Source organism: Simochromis diagramma, unplaced genomic scaffold (assembly GCF_900408965.1).
Source record: "Simochromis diagramma unplaced genomic scaffold, fSimDia1.1 OVJJ01000308.1, whole genome shotgun sequence".
In the NCBI taxonomy this organism is placed as follows: Eukaryota; Metazoa; Chordata; class Actinopteri; order Cichliformes; family Cichlidae; genus Simochromis; species Simochromis diagramma.
In genome coordinates, this window is record NW_024386785.1 from 3,867,744 (window position 1) to 3,890,786 (window position 23,043).

The following is a 23,043-nucleotide window of genomic DNA, read 5'->3' on the forward strand; positions in this document are numbered from 1 at the left end:
TCTTTCTGGCGGAAGTGGGCCAAAAACAAAGAAGAGAGACGATCAGCTGATCATTGATCAGTTTCATGATTGAAGTAGCAGCAGGAGAGGGAGGGAGAGGCAGTCGCTCCATATATCGGTTGTTACAGGTCTTGCACGCCACAGCCGCTCTATCACGTGATGCACACTGCTCCGACGTGCTGAGGTTATGAGGCGAGTTACGCCATGTTGCAAGTTTTGTGAGGTGCTCTTTTGATATTTAATGGATCAGATTACATTTTTTGTTTCTCTCCGATATCCGATCCAGTAATTTAGGTCAATATCAGACCGATCTGATACGTAATATCGGATCGGTCCATCTCTAATAGATAGATATAATTTTTTTTAAAGGTTTATACCTTGTTTTTTGTTTGTTTGGGGGGAGGGGGTTCCTGTCTTGTTTTGATGGACATGAAGTCTGCCAATAAAGATTGAATTGGACCCACTGCTGCACATCATCTGTGAGGCTTTGCAGCCCTGATGATCCACCAGGACAAACTCAGCAGTGTGTGAGGAAGAGGAGGAGGAAGAGCCAGCAGCAGCTGACAGATGGAGAGAATAGACAGACTGTTCCCTGTTTGTGAAGGACTGCTAGGAAAGTTTAACATAACTGTCTGTGCTGAATCAGTCTTATTAGGTAATGTTCAAATAATGTTATCATCCCAGTGTTTTCAGTGTGGGAGAAAGTACTCAGGGCCTTCAAGCTACACACTATGAAAGGCAGCAACAAGTTTAATGTTCAGAAACCTAAAGTCTGTATCAGCAGCAGAATGGAGCTAAAAATAAATGTTGGTTTCAGTTTTATGAAGCTTTGAGTATTTTGGATCAGTAGCTGCTGTGTTTGTTGCATCATATTGCTGTAACTGTTTATATGCTTTATATATTCTGAGCTAAGTTGATCTATAGTGTTACATCATATTCTATAAGGATGTTATGTGTTTGTAGACTTCCTGCCCAGTTTGACCCATTTAGCAGACGTCAGCCTGTTTAAGGCTCTGATGTCTATTCTGTGTGACTTACAGCAGTTATGACATGGTCTGATTTTCTCACCCAATAAAGGAATATTTCATATATCAGTCTACTCTTCATTCTATCAGACACAGTTATCACAGCTCGTACATTTGCTTTTACACATATATGTAAGCATTGAGACAAATTTAGTGATGCCAACATATTAAACGAACAATATTTGTCTCTTATATATGATACAATGTAATACGTAATCCGATAACAACGATCTCTTTACCCGTCGGCTTCCCGTGGCTGTCATGCGACCGACTATTGCAGTTAATAACACAACAGCTTCTTGCCATTTTTTGTGTTTCTTTTTATCGCTGTGTGACTGATTTCAATTGAAAGCCTGCGTGCGCTTGTACCTCTTGCCCCGAGTTCCCAGAATCCTTTGCGGTTTTACCCCTGAATGACGTCACATTTTCAGTCTCTATATATTCACTGTCACAGATGCTTGTCTGTGAGTGAAGATTTAAGGTGACAGGAAATATAAATAACTGCAACTTGAATCTTTGACCCAGAGTTCAAGCTCACTGCTGTAATATATCCTGTAAAATATCTCATAATAATCTGACAAATATAACATTGTCCATATTATATTTACATTACCAAAGTGAGATGATTTTAGTCTCATGAACAACATCAGTTGTTCTGCGCGTACTCCGAACGTGCGGTCGCTAAATTGGGACACAGGGACTGAAGCCGTCACACTGAAGCATTCTGGGAGTTTCGTGAACGTGGAAATAAGCACAACAGCTCCGTTATACCTGAGAACATAAAACGCAGCAAACTAAGTTATTGATAACGCTGCTGATTACGTCACCGGCCTCTAAGGCAAGGACGCCCGCTGCCTCACCTGCCCTTGTTTCACAGGTGGGAGGGACTAAGATGCCAGGAGTCGAGGACGGGCACTTTGACAAATGAGACAGAAATGAGCACAGCTGCTTATGCTCTGAGCGTCGCGCCACCTCCAGGCTGTAAGCTCCACTGCTGACAAAGTCACAGACGCTGCTTCAGAGTGAGATTTGATTTATGTTGTTTCATTGAAAATGAACAATTTTAAATAACATTTCATTAATCAAACGAAGAAAAAAAACGGAGGTGAGGATGTGTAACTGATTTAAACGCTCGAGCAACATTTGAACAGTTTGTCACGTCGGCTCGGTCTGGTTTTCCTCGCTCGCCTCAAATCCCTGAGACTGAAGTCAGAGACGAGCTGAAAAACTGCAAACCAAACAGTAATACAGATGTAGTCAACATCCACAGATCAGTCCTGTGTGAAATATTAAGAACATACAGTGACGTGTGTCACGGTCGCACTCATAGTTTAACTGATTTACATCAACAACAGTAGAATTAAGGATTAAGGAAAGCACCTGGTTACAGCTTCATTACAGAAGCACACAGTTCATCAACGAGCACCGCAGTAACACAGGACCTCAGCCTTTAGGTCGTCACAATTTTATTGGAGGTAGAGTCTAAACACAGCTGAGCACACACTGGGGTCCCGGCCTGTGCTTGAGTTTGAAATGCATGACTTCATAGTTTTTAAAAAAGGAGTAAAAAAGGTGATAAATAAAGAGCTGACATGTCCTCAGCTCTGCTGATGCCAGAGTGTCTGACACAGGTAACCGAAGACGCAGGTGTCAGATTCCTGCTCCCAGACACTGCAGAGGATCAACATGTTCAAGTGTAGCAACTTTCTTTTGCTCTGATTTATGTTTAAGTAAAAAAAAAAATCTGTTTCTCCTGGAAACAAGAAACATGATTAAAAATCGTTTTTCTAATTATCCTTCGCCACCAGGGGGCAGCGTGCTGACACTTTCAGTACTTCCTTTCAGCCCGTCCTCATGGCCTTTTTCACAGGACTCAAAGCTTACGCTTACTCACTGCACCATCTTGTGGTATGAAGTGGTATTACCTGAAAGTACACCTGGAATTATTTGAACCCACATTTTAAAATGAATGAACCTGCAGCGGGCTCATTTGAACTGTATTAAGAGGTTTAAATTAGTTTGAAAAACATTGTTGTGCTGCTGAATCTCTCCAGCAGTGAAAGGCTCATCCATCAGCCTCGTCCTCAGGTGAGAAACCGCAGATACCTGCGCACAGACTGACACGTCAGCACTGTGTCGCTGATCAAATGACCACATCTGAACGGTAGCGCCTCCTCCTAACTCGACAGCTGCTGCTCTGCAGAGGCACTGGAGGACTGTGAGGAGGGGGGGGAGGAGGTGGTGGCAGCTGTGGTTAGAGGAGATAAGTCCTCACAGGTGAAGTAGTCCTTCAGGGGGGCCAAGAGGTGACGGACGACGGGGACACACCACGCCTTCCCGAGCACCTTCTGCCGCTGCTGCCGGTTCATGTCCCGCACATCGGTGTAATGTTTAGGGAACCCGAAGACTCTGCAGGGAGGAAGGAGGACACCTTTAATAATCCACCCATCTAACAGGACAACACTGCTCGTGGCTCAGATAAAAACTCAGTGGATCCACAGAAATCAGCCCACAGGCTGTTAGAGACGAGTGGACGAGAGACGTTACAACCCTTCAGCCTGCTACCTTTCCAGCTCCGTGATCCACAGTTTGTCCTCTTTGCCGTTGTAGAGGACGGGAAGCTTGTTGACATTTTTTCCTTGTTTCAGGGAGTTCGCATTGGTGGTGATCGTCCTCACCTTACACATCTGGAACACAAGCATGAGAACGATCATGTGGCCGAGCAGCTGTGGACGGATCACAGCGAGGAGCAGACTCAGTCACTCACCGTGGCCTTTCTGCCCAGCTCCAAGCACTCCTGCAGGTCCAGCTTGTCGCTCTGGGTGGCTACGATGGGCCTGCGGGTGAAAAATAAAACTTTATTTAAAGCGCTTATCCGCCAACGCATTTGAACTTTTTTCCCCTTTTGGCCTCGGAGAATCTCAGTATTTTGCTCTTATTTTGAAAGTTTCGTTGCTGCTAACCGCCACAGCCCTTCCTGTCTGCTTGGGTCGCTGTGGCCGTCCCGGAGCCGGCTAAACCGTTTGAGCTCGAGCAGGCGTCGCTCGCAAAAGACAAACTTTTCCATCGGAAAACTTTTGTCTTCCTGGAATGAGGAAACGTGCCCTCACAGAGGATCCCCTCACCGGGCGTTTCCCTCTAACGATCTTTGCTTCAGATTTAAATCACAGCGATTCATTAAAAGCAGCCGCTGCCGTCCTCTGCAGCTCCAGCTCAGCACAAACCCCACGATTCATGGAGCCCGCACTTCACAAGAGGAAACTCCACGAAAACACGAAATATCCGACTAATACTTTCCACTAATATTAAAAAGATGCTAAAGCTCACGTACCTCCTCATTCCCGGGATGTTTCCCCAGAAGTAGCGAGCTCTGCGGGCCGGAGTTACGTGCATGGCGTCCACCATCACCGGGTTACACTGACGGGAAAACAAGACACAGTTTACACCTCGTCAGTTTAACTAAGGAAGCACACAGGAAGAGGAAGGGCAGAGGGTTATGGATCCAAACTGAAGTGAGCGCGTGCAGACCTCCAGGAAGCGGCAGATGCCGATTTTGTTGCAGGTGTTCATGGCGACCGTGTTCTCGTACAGCCAGAAGAACGGCCGCGGGTCGTCCTCTTTGGGCTTCAGCCACTGAAGGATGCGGTAGTAATCAAAGAAAAGCCTCCCGGTGCCCTCTGCAGGAGGGAAGTGACACAGGAACACCAACAATAACCTTTAGACCACTGACACCTGTGTGACCGGACGAGCTGCAGAAACCTACCGTAGAGGCCTTTCCTTAACGGGTTGACGATGGAGAGGTCGTTACAGGGGCTGCCGCCGATGAGCAGGTCAAAAGGTCCCCACTGCTCGAGCTGGAGGAGCAAAGAAGACGTGGTGAGAAAAGGGGGCGGGGCTTCACCGCAGCACTTTCTATATTCTGACCCGTCAAACTCAGTCAAATCTTCTGTCTCAGCTCAGAAAAACAAACTGGAGACGCCCTCTCAGTCTGTCCGCCATGTTGGTCTCCTGCTCGCACGGATACGTACCGCTGTGGAGACGCCAAAATAAAACAGAGCGCGTCCTCATTTGTGGAAAGAGGAATTACGAAGGACATACGCGTTCCTGAGTGATGTGCCGCACGTCTCCGATGTGGACCATCTTCCCGTCGTGGTTGACGGTGGCAACGGCGACCGAATCCTCGCAAACCTCAGAGGCGACGTATTTGTCTATTTTGATGCCCAGGACTTTGAGCACGTAGAAACCTGTCGAGACGCGGAGAAAAGAAGGGGCTGTGTGGAAAAGCAGGAGCGTGTGGCCGTTTCACAGGAGCAGAAGGGCAGGTAAAGCTCACCTGTGCCGATGCCGTCGAACAGCGACAGGACTCTGACGGGTCGGCGGAGGTTTGCAGGGATGGACGGGTAGACGCGGTGAGGCTCCTGCAACAAGAAAAACAGCATCACACAAGAGCCGGCGTGATTTCTGACGAGACGACAGGAAGTCACACCTGACTCACAACACGGGGTGCTCCGATGTAAAAAAAAAAAAGTAACCCTGAGCGGATCTGATGCCGACACCAACATTTTATTTCTAATTTCTATTTATCTTGAAGAGAATTAAAGCAAATGCGTCACCAACATAGTTTAACCCTCTACACAAACACACAAAACAACAGAAGCACAGAACTCCTGATCCTGCTGGGACTGATGACTGCAGTTCACCACGTGGCCACAGGGGTCACTAGCTGTGACAGAGGGCGGGGCGTCAGACTGCAAGGAGCTGTGTGCCGCTGCTGGCACGTCCTCTCATTTTAGAGTTCAAGTAAAAAACAAAGCTGTTTTGTTTTTTATTTCAAAACTGCAAACATGAGCACGTTTCCCTCTGAACTGAACTCACTGAACTACCAAATAACCCGTCCTCTGTCCTGCATTTTGTTCGTATGTAAAACACAAACGCACACTTTAGTGTTCACGTGAGTTTGTGACGCTAACACAGCCGATCCCTCAGCATGTTTGTGCTCATGGTGCCTTCATATTCAATCATTTTTGAAGATTTTAATATTGCACAACAAACAAATCGTCCCTAACAGAAACGTCACCTCAAGGGACAGACGGCGTTATATTTCTACGGGCTGCGAGTTCGGCCCGCTGCGCTAAGCGAGCATTACTTTGACAACTGTCGGGAATAAAAATGAACTTTCTGCCACGATATGGACGAAAGAATCTGCTGTGCGAGTACCTGAGAAAACCTTTGTGTGGGAGCTACAGTTACCATTGTTAGAGTCGTCACGTACACCGCAAAACACAAAAAGGGTTACGCAGACACTCTTACTTTGCAGGTTCCCTTCACACAACTAAAAAGAAAGTCATGAGAAAAACTGCTTGTAGGTCTTGTAGCTTATTTGTGAGAATCAGAGTCTAACCCAGCGTATGCAATAATGTGGATATTTAAAGATGCGTGCAAATTTACACTTATGGATCATTTGCAGGGGGCAAGAAGGTCCTGAGTTCAGTTCCTCCATCAGGGTCTTTCTGGGTGGAGTTCACATGTTCTCCCCGTGTTTGTGTGGGTTCTCTCCAGCTTCCTCCCACAGTCCACAGACATGCAGTTAGTGGGGATAGTTGGAAACACTAAATCACACCGTAGGTGTGAATGTGAGCGCGAACGGTTGTCTGTGTGCCCTGCCACGGACAGGAGGCGTGTCCAGGGTGTACCCCGCCTCCTGCCTTAAGACAGCTGGGATAGCCTCCAGCGCACGCCGCAACCCTGAGAAGGTTACGCGGAAGCAAATGGACGGATAATTTTTTAGTAACGCTGTTAGTCTCCAAGCAACTGCAATGATCAGATACCCTGGGGCAGTTTAAGTCCATGTTAAAGGAAGTTCTTTTGTTTTCAATGTCGCTCTTAATTTGATGTGTTGTGAGATTTTACCTGGATAAATGAATAAAGGACTAATAGAATCAGCGGGGGCAGGGCAGCACCTTTGAGGGCTTCCTGCACACAGATCTTTACGAAGGCTGGTTTTCCACTCACAAACTCCATGCCGCTGTCATTGGTGAAAAACTCCTGCACGCGGATGCTCCAGTCCTCTCTGGGGATCAGCGCTCTGTGGGGTCTGTGAGCCTGACACAGGTAGCAGATCCACGGGTCCTCCAGCTTCAGCGAATCAAACGTTCCCGGCCCGACGAGGATGTTCAGACAGTCCTCGCAGTAAGACCTGAGGACGGAGAACAGAGGTTAAGAACGGGCTCGCACATGCGGCCGAAACACTGAAAGAAGCTGAGAACCTGCAGCAGCCATCGTTGCCACACAGCAGGACGTCCATCCCGTAGCAGCAGATGGTGCAGTAGGACTGATATCCATCGCCGTCGTAACGATATAAGGTTTCTGTGAAGTTATCCTGCAGGCACACAGACACCATCACAGCCAGCTGCTCAGGAGGAGCTTGAACGTTTCGAACAACACACAGAAACAAAGGAAAACATCTGCTCAGTTCTTTAAAAGCTCTGCAGGATTCCTGTTTCTGCGTTAGGTCTACGCTGCAACCCGACACCACAAACTGCAGCAGCGTCCATGCAGCTTTAAAGTGCGCGTGCTGATGGATGCACGGGTCCTTCCTCACGACTATCAGGGAGTCGAGCACCAAGCCTGAGAGCAGCTCCTCACCTTACACTTCAGGCACAGGCCGCCTTTAAACAGAGGGTGGAAGATCTCAATGTTGTCCGTCCCACAGCACAGACAGTACCCTGCAAACAGCACACGATCAAACACACGAGCTTATACACGCAAAGATTCCAGGCATGCAGCGCTGCACACTCACCTTCGATGTCCAGCTTCATGTCCACGATCGTGCTGATGATCGTCTCTGAAAGGAGCAGTGAGAGAGAGTGAGCCACGTTCACACCTGCTCAGGTGAGAGCTGACAGCGGAGGCTAACAGCTGCATCGCTAACAGCCGCCGAGCGTTACCTCTGTGCTTCTGGTCGGGCTGTGCGTAGGAGGCGGTCGGCTTGTTGACCTTGTTGTGGAGTTTGGTGTAGATCTTCTTCTTGCTCGGCATCCAATCAGACGACACGTCATCGTTCAGCTCGCCTCGCTTCTTATGAGCCTTCCTTCCTCTCCATCCCGTCTTACTCTTCCCCTTTCTCCACCCTCCTCGCCACCCCTCCTCCTCCTCCTCCTCTTCTTCTTCTTCCTCCTCTTCCTCCTTCTTCCCCTGTCTCCCCATCTTTGACCCTCCTCCTCGAGCTTCCTTCTCCTTCCGTGCTTTGGGGCCGTGCTCCGCAGGATGACCTTCCTTTTTGTTTGCCGTTGCTGGCTTTGAGGCCTTCCTGATGGAGCTGCAGGACAGCCTCTTCAGGCACACCTCCACATCTTTCAGGTTGATGCTGGAGGAGTCAGGAGAAGAGGAGGCTTTATGGGGGAGCTTCTTCATCACCCTCGACCACCAGTCTGCAGAGGGAAATCAAACGTGATCAAAATACATCATAAATAAGACGGAGCACGTCAAGTCTGTCCTACTCTGAGCTCCTTCTGTACGACCCCTGACCCCGCCTCCATGACTGACACAGAAACAGGCGTTCACAGGTGAGCCACACCGTCACTCCGACTCAGTCAGGCAGGTAGTAGAAAAGGGTCTGACTCTGCAGGTAGTATCAATGTTCTTACCGTTCTTTGGAGCGTTGGGCTGAAATCCTTCAGGCCCCGACGGCTGGAAGCCTCCCAACGCCCAGTCCAACATCTGCTTCAGCAGCTCCTCTCTGCCCTTTGGAGGAGGAGAGAACTGCTTCTTACAGCGCCGAGCCGCCTCCTGGTGCAGAGGAAGCAGGACGCGTCACATACGAGCACACAGACTTCAGTTTAGCAAAACATATTTAAAATAACATAGTAAGAACATGGCAGTGTTGTGGAATCTCAGGTTCCTTGAAGTTTTGACCTGTTCTTTACAAAACGAGTCCAGGACTCTTCAACTCCAGTATTTCTCCTGTTTGAACAAACACACCTGCAGGGACAGGTACACGGCCTCCTGGTAGGTGTTCCGGATGTTGAAGGAGTCGGCACAAAAGTTCTGGGTGAACGCAGCGAAAGGTTTGAGATCCTGCAAACTGACCTGGGATCAGAGAGAAGGAAAACATCCATCCACCGCGGGCCGATCGGCACAGGAGAAAGGCACAAATACAGATTTTACTAATAATTTAAAGCAGAAGACAAAGAAACGACCGTCTGATCACGTCTGCAGAGGAAAGGACTCAAACTCAGGGCATGCACGCACAAACGCGCGCACAAACGCGCGCGCGCACACACACACACACACACACACACACACCTCCCTCATATTTGACAGGAGGGGCTCAATTCTCTGACTAACAGCAAATCATTTCTCTTCTTAATCAAACATAATGAGTCTAACGTGACTGAGAAAACTCAGGAGAGACAAAGGAGAGAGAGAGGAGGTGAAGCGGGACGTCAGGTGACTGTGTGTCAACAGCCGTGATTGGATGTCCCGAGAGGACGAGCGAGGGACTCAAATGAGTATAGAAAGGGGCCCAGGAAGCTCCAGGTTGGTACTTCCACTGTGATTGGCTCTGGGGGCACCAGAGGAGATGCTGACACTGAACTCACTGGTTGGATCTATGACCAGCTTTGTTCTGCTTGAATTTACAGTATCAATTCAGCAGGATTTGTCTCCCTGTTTCCTTATCAGAGGAGGACCGTCGGACGTCTTCATCAGTCAAGCTCTGCCCTGCGCTCTGGGTACGACTCACTGGATCAGAGCCTGGACTAAACAGAGAGCTGATCCACACTTCCTGGTTCCACAGGTCGACAGCATGGTGCGACTCACCTGTGAGGACGTCTTTTGTCCGTACCACTCCACCAGCGTCTTCCCTGGCGGTGGAGTTTCTCCTCTGCACGGCAGGACGACGGCCGGCCACAGCGCCGAGCTCCCAACGTAACCCCAGACCAGCTCCCCCTTCAGGACAAAACACACACAGATGTGTTCACGCGAAACACTGTTAGTTTCTGTTGCCATAGCGACCAACGTGTGAGCAGGTGATTTCACAGTAAGCTAAACTGAGTCGACACCAGCAAACACACTTTCCCATCGCTGCCTTCAACAAACGCACGCCGAGTTTCACATTTTTGTACAAGACGCTGCAAAATAAGAAACTGCCACGGTGTGAAAGCGCTGAAACTTTCTGATGTCCTTAAACGCATCGTTTCATGTGACCGCCGCCTCCAAACTCAGTTTTCTGTTATTTGTTACCAACAAACTCAAACTGTCCCTGATTGAGAAGAAAAGTTTGGTACTTGGCTGTTCAGCTGAAATGTTCTGCAGATGCGTCACACGACGGCTGCAGTGACACATCACTCATGAACACAGTAAACACAGACAGTGCTGCTAGTTAGCAGCTGGTGTGAAATGCCTTACAGGTGATTGTTCCCGCGCCGATGCTACTCGGGTCGGCGTGGCTGCTGAATCCTCGTCATCGCTGCTCACGACAAAATCAGACTTGGCCTGACGATTTCTGTGACCTGCAAACGAGACGAGAAGCGGCTGAAGCAGCTCAGCGAACAAATACAAACAGAAACGGCCCTTTCTTATTGCACTGGTGGGACATTTCTTACTGTGCAGCTGCCTCAGTCTGTCAGCCCGACACATTCTGGAAGCTTCTGTAACATCCACCACATCTGGATAAAAACAGGACACGCAGTCACTGATTAACATCAACGAGGCGTCACATCAACTTCGTGTCAGAGCTGCAAACTCCGGCGTCAGTCCTACCGGAGGAGTTTTCTGTGTCGCCCGACTCCTCCGTGCTGCTGTATTCCCTGGAACGCACAGGTGGTCTGGATTTGGTCCAGTCGCTGTCCTCCGATGAGCTCAGTTTGTCCACTTCCTGTTTCCTCTCATTATCGTAAGCTGTCTGGTGACGGACGGGTATCTTCCTCCTGCGGTTGTTGGGTCTTCTCGCCCACATCCCCGGTTCAGGCAAAGCTTTGGAGGCTTCTCGGCTGTCAGGAAAAGTCTTGGGGATGTTCGACACCTTGGGATTAAAGCAAAGACAGAAAAAAGGGAAATTATTTATCCCTTCCCACCTGGGTCGTGTGGGCCACTCACATGGCTTTGACCTCTCACCTTAGCAAACACCTGAGTCCGGTGCAGCGAGCTCGGCAGGGCCAGGAGGGTCAAAATGAGCCTGCGCAGCGTCGAGCCGGGGCTGACTTCGCTCACCATCTGCAAACAGACACGCGTTGTCTCGGCTCACACACAGAGCTTTTATCCATGCATTTACTGCAGCAACCAGACGTGTGGACGTTCAGGCCACGCTGGTGCCCTCACCTTTGCCCAGGAAGTAGCTTCTCCGCTTCTCGTCGCGTGAATCAAACTGAGGTAGTCGTCCTGAAGTTGATCGGCTTCTGAAGAGGCGGCGTCACACAGACGCAGCTCTACCGCCATCTCTGACAGCACGCTGCTGGATAGCTTATTCTGAGGACGGGATGTTGCATTGCAGAGTCATTAGCAGCAGGTACAGACGGCATCTTATGAACACAGCGTAACAAAGTGACCTTTAAAGTGCACAAATCCTGCAGCCTGACAGCAGCTCACAGGAGCAGCCAGGACCGAGTGTGTGGGTCAGAGCATCTGGCTAATCTACCTACAGCACACATGTACTGGAAGCTCTCTCTCTCTTTGGGGAGCTGGCGCCCTGGTTATCGTCGCCGCCCTCAGGTCTAAACATCATTTGAATCGACTACTCAGGAAATCAGAGACAAATACCATGTGCAGAATAATTTGGTGTATGTCAAAGCAGCTTTGATTTCACACACTCGAAGGTGATTCATGATAAAGTAAAATGCAGATTTGAGGAAGGAATCCCGACTACGAGCCAGGAAAATCCTGCTGCAGCCGCTTTTCTTAGACTACAAGTCGGCCGGGAATCAAACCGGCGACCTTCAGTGTACCAGCCCTGCTCTGCCTCCAGCAGCACACAAACAAAGGCGTCTTACGCTGACTCTGTGAGGGTCTTTCTGGACGAGGGTGATGTTCCTCAGCGCCGAGTCTCCGAGCTGCTCGGGAACGCTCTCGACCACGCTCCGCAGCGCCGCCTGGTAAAACACCCGCGCGTCCTTCATGAAGTCGGCCCTGTCCTCGTCGTCCAGATCCACGGCCGGGGTGGCCCGCAGGAGGTTTTTGACTCGAGCGCCCACTTTCACCTCGGCTGCGGGCAGCAGCTTCGCCTCGCTGCTGAGCAGCTTCACGTCTCGCCTCCTGAGAAAGTCTTCGAGGGCGGCCGGCTGCAGGACCCTCGCCGCGTACGAGTGAAGCAGCACGAGCGTGAGCTGCAGCTCCACTCCGACATTCGCAGAGCCATACTGCTGCAGCTCCTGGAGCGCCCGGAGCGGCTCCAGCGCGTAGGCGAGGAACAGGAAGTGTAGCTCAACTTTCGGATCGGTCAGCCGGACGGTGATTCGCTGGGTGCTGATGCGCTCGGCGTCCACGGCCAGCGCCTCAAGTTTAAAATACTCCACCAAATCCGTCCAGCAGCCCGCCATCTTCTGCACGGCGTGGATGAAGAACAAGCACTGCGAGGAGACGGGGCGGGACAGGTTGTGGTGCTCCACGTCCGCAAACAGCTCCTTCAGGCTGTCGTTGATGGAGGCGCAGGTGGAGTAGTGACGGTGGATGTCTTTCACCAGGTCGACCACGTGACTGAAGGATGTGAGGAGTCCGGCCTGGCACGCTCGTCCCGCCATCCCAGGAAGGCCGCAGAGCGATACCAAGCTGGGGCTGAAAAGCCGGAGCTGGGCTTCAAACCTCCGGCTCACCTGTGGGGGCGGAGCATCACAGTAAAACACAGCCAGGTTGGAGAGAGGAAGGCCAGCCTCCGTCAGCGCCTTCATCAGAAGGTGTGGATCTGACTCCGGGGCTCCGACTGCCGAATCCACGCTGAGCTGCACCGCGAGCAGCGGCCTCACCACGCTCGCACCCGAGCAGCTGTCGAAGTAGCCAATCAGGACGATGCTCGTCCTCCGGCCCCCGCCCAGCTCGACCCCGACGTGCAGGTACAGGCAGTACGGTGTGCTGCGGAGCGCGTTGATGATTTGGCCGGTCGGCGTCAGGTCCACGTCATCGCGGCAGTACCGTTTACTGAATCGCAGCAAAACATCGCCCTCGTCCACCAAGGAGTCTGTTGACTCCGCCTCCTTCACCTGCTCAGGCGGAACACACTCGTCTATGTTTGTTACCGACTCCATCGTCAGGTCCACCACATCGTCCTCGTCGTCGGAGATCAGCGAGATTACATCATTTGCTTTTTCTTCCTCTATGGTTTTACTGTCCGTCGTCACGGTGACGGCGAGTTTCTGATTCGGCAGGAGAAATGCACCACCTGCGGGGGGGGGGGGGGGAGCGTTAGGCGACAGCTTTGAAGTGAAGGTTCACATATTAAACTTCTGGCTTTAAAACGAGCAGCAAAACATTAAAGCTTCAACGTTTCCGGTCGTGCTGACGATCTTTACCGTTTGTTATCGTTTCTGACCCACTTTTATAAACTATTACATAAAAGATATTAAATAGCCTGTGGCAAATGTATTAGTGTTGTCTTGTCACTATACATACTCTATGCAAAGTATAAAAAATGATATTTTTCACAAAGGAACTTCTTGTAGTTTTGCGACATGGTGCTGCTTTACGTGCACCCGGATATGCGTCATGCTTTACGGCAGAGATGTGCGGATCAATACTGAAATATCGATTCCTCCGATATCAGTCATTTATGTTCTAGAATCGATTCTCACTTTAAAATATCGATATTTTAGTAATTTAGGGTAAATTTGTAGTTTATCATTAACACAGTGGAAAGAAACTATAACATTCGGATCGTCTACACTGGAAGGAACTACTTCCTCTTCCGCCTTTCATAGTCATGTGCGAAATACGGCTGCATAACTGTGTGGCAGCCCCTGGCGTGCGCACTCACAACAATGGCTGAGCGTAAATGGAGTCATGTGTGGACGTGTTTTACCTCCACAAACAGCCAAGACGCGGTTTGCGATGTGGCAAGACAGTGAGGTTTTGTGGCAGCTCCACTGACCTCATCAAACACCTCAGAATAACTCATATCACAGAATATGACGAGCTTATGTTGAGGCGAACTGAAGAGGAGGAGAGGGACAGGTGCTGCTAGGGCGAGACAGACGCAGAGTCCTTTAGTGCTGAACATGCTCAAATAGCAGGTTTTTTATAAGTATACAAGTTATACAAGTAATCTGATGTCCTGTAATCATTATGAAGCTATATTATTACAATTACATAATACAATGAAACATCAATTTTTTGTATCGGTATCAGAGCAGTATCGTCGATACCACCCTGAATTTTACTTGGTATGAGATCGGAAAGGAAATCAGTGGTAAATGGCCTGTATTTGAATACACTACATCCAGTCATCCACACACTGGTGATGGCAGCTACATTGTAGCCACAGCCACCCTGGGGCGCACTGACAGAGGCGAGGCTGCCGGACACTGGCGCCACCTCTGACCACCACCAGTAGGCAACGGGTGAAGTGTCTTGCCCAAGGACACAACGACCGAGACTGTTGGAACCAGGGCTCGAACCGGCAACCTTCCGATTACAAGACGAACGCCCAACTCTTGAGCCACGATCGCCCCTGGTATCGCACATCACTGCTTTACGGGAACTCAAAAACGATGGACGCTTGACAGGTTGCAGCTTCATGCCCGGACATGCACCAGGCAGAGACGGCTGCACAGGCAGCCCAAGAAGAAGCACTTTTACCAACAGAGGGGGTACGTCTGTGATTTGGTTACATGTTGGGTTCAACAGCTCCAACACGGAGCAGAAGACGCCCATTTGTAAGCTATGCTATAAAACTATTCCCGCGCCCGATGGCAACACAACAAATCTCTTGTATCACCTACAGAAGGCCCACGAAGAAGAATCCAGAGAATCCGAGCTAAACCAAGCTGTGGAACGACGGGAGCAAGTTGGGAAAGAAAAACTATACCAGCTGAAGACGCAGCAGCCTTTCACACGAGGCCCGTATGAGAAAACGTCCCAGCGCCATAAACAAATCACAGGCGCCGTCTCGCATTACATTTGTAAAGGCATGGTCCTGTTTATGTAGTTGAGAAGGACAGCTTTCATGACCTCGTCAAAGTCCTTGATCCGAGGTACGTTATGCCCGGTCGTAAGCGCTTCAGTAAAGTCGAGTCGCCTCGCTTATACGACGCATGGCGGGCCAAAGTAGAGCAGGATGTTTGCAGTGTCGTGCATTAAGCCTTGGCTGCTGAGCTGTGGACGAGCAGAGATACGCAGCCCTGCATGAGCGTAACCATCCGCTTCATTAACAAAGACGCCGCGCTCGCTGTTGACAGACTGCGGACTTCCCACATGACCACACTGGAGTCATGTTAGCCCAAGGTACGAGTCTGCCGTCGCTACGTATTTAACGTGCATAAAGTACATTATGTGCGTATATACGTGCATGTAGTACTAGTGTATATACACACATTAGTTTTACTAGCATATATGATATGCATGTCAGTAAGACAAATATTTTGGGCAGAAAACCTTGAAACTGTTGTGCACTTTAAAAACTTCATTTTAAATGTATGATTTTGAAAATAAAGAAGGCCACAGCTGTTTTCCTTTGATGCATTTATATTGCTGCACTAAAATGCACGTTTCTCATTTGTGACAGTTCCTTTAAACCTTCAAAATAAAGTTGGAGAAAAGTGAGCAATGACATCTGTCACACTTTTCAGAGAATAAGTGCAAACATTGTGGTACATCGGGATATATATATCGTTATCGTGATATAAAATAATTCACATCGTGATAAATATTTTTTCAATATCGCCCAGCACTAGTTCCCAGCATCGGTTTCCCTGAAAACACGCTGTGTGACACCTGTGCGAGACACACCTAGGTCAGCAGGAACCAGGCTCTGTCCTCCTCTAGCTTCCAAGGCGTTGTACTCCCTGCCATCATTGTTCTCGTCGAAGAAGATCTTGAACCACTGGAGGAAGGTCAGAGCCACGGCCGAGTTCCTCTTCATCAGCGACTCGATGGGGATGTGCTAGGCAGAGCAACAGAGGATCTTTAGGTGCGTGTTTCTATCAAAGAACAAGCGCCAAGTCATCCTGCTGTTTCTAACACAGGTGTGCAGCGAGCACTCGCTTCAATGTCGGGACATGAAAGCGCAGCAACACTCACTCTGATCACTCCGGCCTTCCTGAAAGCAGCCTGCAGCAAGGTGAAGTTGTGCAGAGAGTGCATGATGGTGTCGCACTGGAACTGGACCCTGGAGAGGTCCAAGGAGCCGGGAAACAGCCAGTCCATCAGCTGGCAATAAGCCGCACCTGGATACAAACAGAGCAGGAAGTATTACACATCATTTACATTATTAACACGGCTTTATCTTTACACTGATCAAACTGGCTTTTCCTCGTTGCCTGTCATACATGTCCTGTTCCTGTTGCAGGGACAGATGACCTGAGTTTCTAATGATGAGCCCAGTGCAGGGTCAGGGAAACCCTGTAAGCCACACACTCGGGCAGCACAGGTTTTTCCTTTGCTCTCCTTCCTGCTCTGTGTAAATAGTCTTATTTATGGTTTTCTTTTCACAACATGCACCACGAGGCACACCTGCTCAGTAAGACATGATAGCAAGAAAGCTGGGCCACCGTCCACAAACACAGTAGTCCTTTTTAAGAAATGAGTCCTCGTCAGAGGGACAGCTCAGAGTCAGAGGCTGACACGGTTTCAGCATGTGCAGAGGACGGAGGCTGAAGATGAAGCCGCCAAGCAGGAGGAAAAGAGGAAGACCTCAGGGGAGGTTCATGGATGTAGAAAAGGAGGACAGACAGAGGGTTGGTATGACAGAGGAGGTGGAGGCAGATCCTCCACTGTGGAGACCCCTGAAGGGAGCAGCCGAAAGAAAAGAGTCCAAGGAAAGGAGGAAAGAATAGGAGTGATGTGCGAGTGCCTGTTGGTTTCTGTTAGCCAACCACAGATGGGCTCAGGAGGACGGAGAACTCCACGTGAGCAGTCAGGCGGAGGCTGTTAGCAATGTACCAGCATCAGCCATGCCTGTTAAAACACACCCACCTGTGCATGCCTGCTCCACCTTAGTGAAGCTCGTCTGTAAGGTTTCGTTTAGCCACGCCAGCAGCTCGTAGCGGTTATACAAAAACGTCCCGTTCAGGGTCACATGCACCGCCATCTCTGAAAGGCACCTGCACACACATCACAATGTTTTTAAAATCATACATCAATGCTGCAGCCCTGCACAGACTGGCGACCTGGCCCCCGCCTTTAGCCCCATGATAGGCTCCGGCTGGAGGGATGATACATGAGGCAAAACAAATATTACTGAGGCATGCAATACACAAGAGCCTGATGAAGTCAGAGTGACATTTACACAGGTAAGAACACTCATGCAGTAATATTTTCCTGTAAGCGCCCCAAAACGAGCCCACGTGTTTGCACAAATGTCTGTCCAGAAGGTTTACTAACAGTTTGAAAGAGCCCGATCTCCCTCTGCAGACCTCCGTCACAGCGTCACGGACACCGGGGTCACACAGTGCTGCTTCAGGGGCTGACCGCTTCCTCTGTAACGACTTCTTCGTGAAAGCGTTGCATTTAGGGTCCCATTAAAATGTCGTTTACTTCACATTCAATCTATAGAATGGAAACGAACGGAATGAACACGAGCGCATTCTAGGCGAAGTTGGAATTCCCGCGTTTCCAGCCGGAATCTTAAACTGTAACGTCCCCTCAAGTCTAATTTACAACTCGGCGCAGCCCTGCCCACCCCGAGTTAACGATCACGGCTGCGTTTACGTGCAAAAACAAAAACACTTCGTTGTATTGCTAAAGACGCAATCTTGCGACAGACAAAACCTTAACACCGGGACGCACGCATCGGAAATTCCAAAGTTACCGGAACGCAGCACACATTCACAGTGGCCTCTACACCAATCAGAGCAGAGCGGGGGTTATTCTAGCCAATAGAATCAATGGAAGCGGCACCGATGCGCTCTTAAATGTGTTTCCGGAAACTAACACGTGGGGCTGCCGTCGGAATAAAAACAATCTGATCTCAGGTCAGCTGGAGTCATGGTTGCATGTGTGATAAAGTGCGGCTAACAATACAATAGGAACTACAGCATTTAACGGCAATAACACCGCTACCGTTTAGAAATTGTCTCGGAGTTTAAGCGGTCGCTCGGTGGTCAGCTACTTTTGTTCACACCCCCACTTTCATTCAGCTGACTTTTACTCTGAGTTCCCAATAAGATGATTCTGTTCATCTGGACGTTTTCAGTGGGAAAAACGTTTCGCCACACATCCAAGTGCCAGATAGTTTCCAACCTTATAAACAGCACTTTTGCACAATGCCTTAAACTAGCCCACTGAACGAACAATGGCTGTGAGGTCAGCTACACGATCATCATTTACTCAGAGACCTTAATAACACAGCGAGATATCCGCATTAGCTCGCGACGCTGACTTACAACATCAGTACAAGTTTACAGCAAAGTCACAAACGGCCTGTGCGCTCCCGACGGTTTATTCTAGAAGAAATGTACAGTTTTAGCTTAAAAATCATGGTGAAACCTTTAGCGAATTCATGCAACAGGCGGCTAACAAACATGGTGGACTTACCTTCTCTGCTCAGCTCGCTCTGACCGATTCAAATACCAAAGAAGTCAGCCTCGACGACCCCCAAAACCCACCCAGCCCTCTGCCGCGGAAAAAAAAAAGCGGGTGTTTGACCTAGTCACTCAATTTAAAAACAGCCAGAAGTGTGAATAAAATAAAGGCCCACGCCCTTTAACAGCACAGGGGTCGAAATTTAACTTTAAATACCAGCTAGCCAAACTCTTTGGTTATGTTAATGTCGCTGTTACTGAAACATCCGGTTCTACAGCTGCTAGCTGCAGTTAGCTTTAGCTCCTAGCCTCACACTAGGCGACATCGGAGTTAGCAGATTTTCCGGTTGGCTGTTCCGACAGCGCTGCTCCACGTAAACATAGCTTTTATTTAAGCTAACCGTTTACACTATTTAAGACAGAGTAGTACAGTTGTAGAGCTCTACGGAGAAACCCCAACAATCAGTACTTTGGCGACAGTGGGAAGAAAAACCTTTAAGGGGCGTGGCATACAAAAGCATGAATTGCTCTCAGCTGCAAGGGCCGCACCACTGAACAAGCAGGTGGTCAGTCAGTGGTTTCCAGTTTATGACAACCTGCTCTGCACTCCCAGCCTCGAGGGCATGCCTTCCCATATGTATGGAACTGCGACGAGTCTGGTCCACAAGACCAGTACTCCTTAACCAAGGTGCTTGGAGTGATTGGCCAACCATGTCTGGAGGTCTGTGCAGGTGAGAAAGGTGAAACTACCACCTGCATGGCAGCCTTCAATGCAGAATGCATTTTCAGTCAAACTGTGATTATGTTTAAAGGGAAGCGGCTACGATGTGAGTGGCTCCAACAGTGCCCTGAGAATGTTACTGTTCAGGTCTCAGATAATGGCTGGATTAATGATGTCTTCCTAGAATGGGCTCAGTTGTTTGTTCAGTCATTACCTAAGGATGATGCCAGAGATCTAGATGGACTTGCAGACCCCAGACACCACCAGCACCAACAAGCAGACCCCAGACACCACCAGCAATCAGACCCCAGACACCACCAGCACCAGCAATCAGATCCCAGACAGCACCAGCAATCAGACCCCAGACACCACCAGAACCAACAAGCAGATCCCACCAGACACCACCAGCTCCAGCACCAACATCCAGACCCTAAAATCCCTCAGCCCCATTCATCCCCCTGCAGTGGTATCTGAGGTGCCCTCAACCTTTACATTCTTGGATGGTTGGATCTGAAGAAATAACAGTCAACTTTGAATGTGTTCCTGAGATAGAGATGGTCTTTAACCTGTTCACACCAAAGGAAGAGCCATCAACCTGAACTTGTATTACATTCAGTGATCTGTGTGCCCAACCAAAACAACAGAGGACTGTCAGAAAGAGGGCCAAACCTCTGTCATTTGTCTTCACAAGCGATGGACACGTAGACTACGTTTCCACCAAGGCAGTGCAAACTAAAAAGATAGAAAAGACCAGAAGAAGCAAAGGTGCAAAGAAGGATGACGTGCCCTGCAAAGCATGTAAGGCAGTCTATGGAGACAAAAGTGACCCAAAGGCCAGTGGGGAGTGGATCAGCTGTGGGAACTGCAGCGCCTGGTTCCATGAGACGTGTGGAGAAGAAAGTGGCATCTATGCTGACGATGGATTCTTCTGTAAAGACTGTCTCTAAAATAGAACATACAGTTCTTATGAAAATGTTGTAATAATTAACTAATTCTAGTTATTTTTAATGCCAGTGTTTTTATTCATGAATTATTAAATCAACACTTGAATGTGTTCATATTTGTTAAAATGAGTTCAAATCAAAGCTGACTGATAAAGTGGCCCACTTTACCCTAAAACACTGCTCATCTCAAAAATGTTTCAAAAGCTATAGGACCTGAATAATTATAATTTATGAAATTAAATCAAGGTTTACATATTGAAAACAACTCATATTAACAACAAAAACACAATTCAGTCTCACTTAGTGCTTATTTTGCAGTTTACCAAATCTGCCAAAAAATATGAAATTTGCCAAAAAGTGTCCCAGTTTAACTGATTTCACCCTGGAGATAGTGTCTGTCTCCTGAATCCAAACTGGAAGCTGGTTCCACAGAAGAGGGGCCTGAAAACTGAAGGCTCTGCCTCCCATTCTACTTTTAAATACTCTAGGAACAACAAGTAGGCCTGCAGAGCGAGAGCGAAGTGCTCTAATAGGGTGATATGGTACTACAAGGTCATTAAGATAAGATGGGGCCTGATTATTGAAGACCTTGTATGTGAGGAGCAGGATTTTGAATTCTGGATTCAACAGGAAGCCAATGAAGGGAAGCCAAAACAGGAGAAATATATTGCAGAATTTTGGATCAAATAAAGTTTTTTTAGGGAATTTTATAATGATAATAATAGTAATCAGTTACAGTAGTCCAGCCTAGAGTAATCAAGTCATGAACTAGTTTTTCAGTGTCACTAATTGCTTCCTTGGCTCAGTAGTTAGTCTCAGATGGTCTCACCACCTCTGACTTCTGACCTCAGCTCGGTTTTTGCCCTCGCACCATGACCAATTTTGGCGTGGAAGATGATGTCAGCGTTTCAACCACCTTTGGTTCCTTCAGGTTCTCAGAAGTTGTGGTTTTAGTGGACTACAGACGTCAATCTTGTCTTTTTGTGAGATAAATCACGATCTCTGTCTGTTCTGTGTTGAAATTAATAGCAATCTTGTCTGTGAGAGATATTTCATTCTTTGCCTGTTGTCTGAGTTACCTGGTTGTGCTCAGAGGACAACACATCTACTCTGATTGGAACAGTTTTCTGATGGGGTTCCACAGGGTTATGTGTTCGGACTGCTGAGTTATTATCACAGTGAGCAAAAGCAAAATAAAGTCTTAAAATTACACATAAAATTAACCAGCTTAAGAATTATTTTTTTCTAATGGTAACTAGATCAATATTTAAGTCACAGTGCTGCTTGCTGATCATCACCTCTCTTCCTAACCTAGCTCCAACAACTCTTTCCCAAATCTTCCTGGTGTGGCTCATCATCAGCTTTATCCCTCTGTAGTGACTACAGCTCGGCTCGGAGATTGTGTCAAACATCTCAGAAAGAAAGCCACTGCACTTCTTTAAGTTTAGCAAAGACGACGCTTCTTCACTTCTGAGGTGAAACGACTTCACAAAACGTAAAGCAGTCCAGCCGCTTTGGTTCCACCCTCCTCAGACCACCATGACCGGGATGACTGCGAGCCTACAGACCTAAGCCTGGTCACAAAGCTCTCGCTCCTACACACCTGCCTCCACCTCTGCTCTAAGGTTATGTACGATTTGTAGCCAGTGGCCTGGCTGTGTGCTGCCGTCTGTGATTGGAAGAAGAGGCTTGAAAAGGAAGTTATGAACGGCTGTGTGAAAGTGAAAGAAACTAGAAACAGACGACTTGAGCGCCCTCTGCTGGAATCAAGTTAAACAGCAGCACAGACTCGCTGTGATTAACCAACGAAATTAGTTTAATCGGGATTTTAAAGAGTTTTAAAGAGTCTACTTAGCACAGCTGTACTCTTCCGTTTGTGTGAGGTTCACTGATATCGCTGCTGGGTGGGGGCAGAGACCCTGTTTACCTGTCGGAGCTGTGGCGCTGGCTTCCTGCCGGTGTGTGGTGGGCTTCCTGCTCGCTGGGTGTGTGCTGGTCCATATCTTCTATGAGGACCCCCGCTGTTTGTTTGCCGTGCTCTGCAGAGCCGCCGTCTCAGTTTGTCCCACTTTAACCTTTTTAAAGAACAACGTCCGACGTCCAAGGGCAGGGGGAGGGGTGCAGGGCTGGAGTCCAGGTGAGGCTGAGGATGCCCCGGAGACAGGAGTGGTGGGAAAAGCTCGCCGGCCCTGTTTGATAAGCTGCGGTTCCCTGAATGATCCGGAGAGAACAGGCCGTGGTCTCCGGGTGTCTCCGGCAGGACTCGCTGACTCTGTCAGGTGTTTCCGGATTCTCCTTCCTACAGGTGAGCGCAACTGATGTGCGCAGTAGAATCATACTGTCCTGCTAACGCTGCCCTCATTGGAGCGCCCAGAAGCAGCTTCATGTCATGTTTGATGTCCAGATAAGTGACTCCGAGTTTCCTGCGTTTATTTTACTGAGCCTCCGCCCCACTGCTTCCCACTTGACCTCTTCCTCTTTTTGTCTCCTCCCAGTGGAAGCTGCTGTGGATGGTTTGGCCCCTGCTGAGGGGCGAGTCTAGGTGACTCCGTCTGAACACCAGGACGGTTTCATAACTCACCACGTCTCTTTAGCTTCTGCTGCGTTTGATCGATGATGTGTTTTCCCTGAACGACGCTCAAAGTTCCCCCTGATCGCTTCACTCTATCCCACCGTCAGTGTTCACACAG

At 48.9% G+C, this 23,043-nt stretch overlaps 1 protein-coding gene across 5 annotated transcripts; it reads right to left on the reverse strand.

Moving 5' to 3' along the window:
* Positions 1-2,041: 2,041 nt before the first annotated feature.
* On the reverse strand, positions 2,042-23,043 carry LOC120728098. 5 transcript variants are annotated; one of them, XM_040022807.1, is made up of 26 exons: positions 22,281-23,043; positions 17,142-17,269; positions 16,248-16,393; positions 15,957-16,110; positions 12,014-13,395; positions 11,346-11,492; positions 11,142-11,240; positions 10,788-11,049; positions 10,631-10,693; positions 10,434-10,537; positions 9,846-9,974; positions 9,006-9,113; positions 8,672-8,813; positions 7,973-8,455; positions 7,825-7,869; positions 7,671-7,750; positions 7,292-7,404; positions 7,038-7,221; positions 5,359-5,443; positions 5,124-5,269; positions 4,789-4,879; positions 4,554-4,702; positions 4,357-4,442; positions 3,793-3,862; positions 3,591-3,712; positions 2,042-3,434 (listed from the first exon to the last, which is right to left on the reverse strand). In XM_040022807.1, the coding sequence occupies exons 1-26, from the start codon at positions 22,352-22,354 to the stop codon at positions 3,203-3,205; spliced, it is 4,824 nt and encodes a 1,607-aa protein (XP_039878741.1). In that variant the 5' UTR covers positions 22,355-23,043; the 3' UTR covers positions 2,042-3,202. The 5 variants fall into 5 exon arrangements, with proteins under 5 accessions (XP_039878741.1, XP_039878739.1, XP_039878742.1 ...); XM_040022805.1 differs by lacking the exon at positions 22,281-23,043 and adding an exon at positions 21,665-22,212; XM_040022808.1 differs by lacking the exon at positions 22,281-23,043 and adding an exon at positions 18,702-18,815.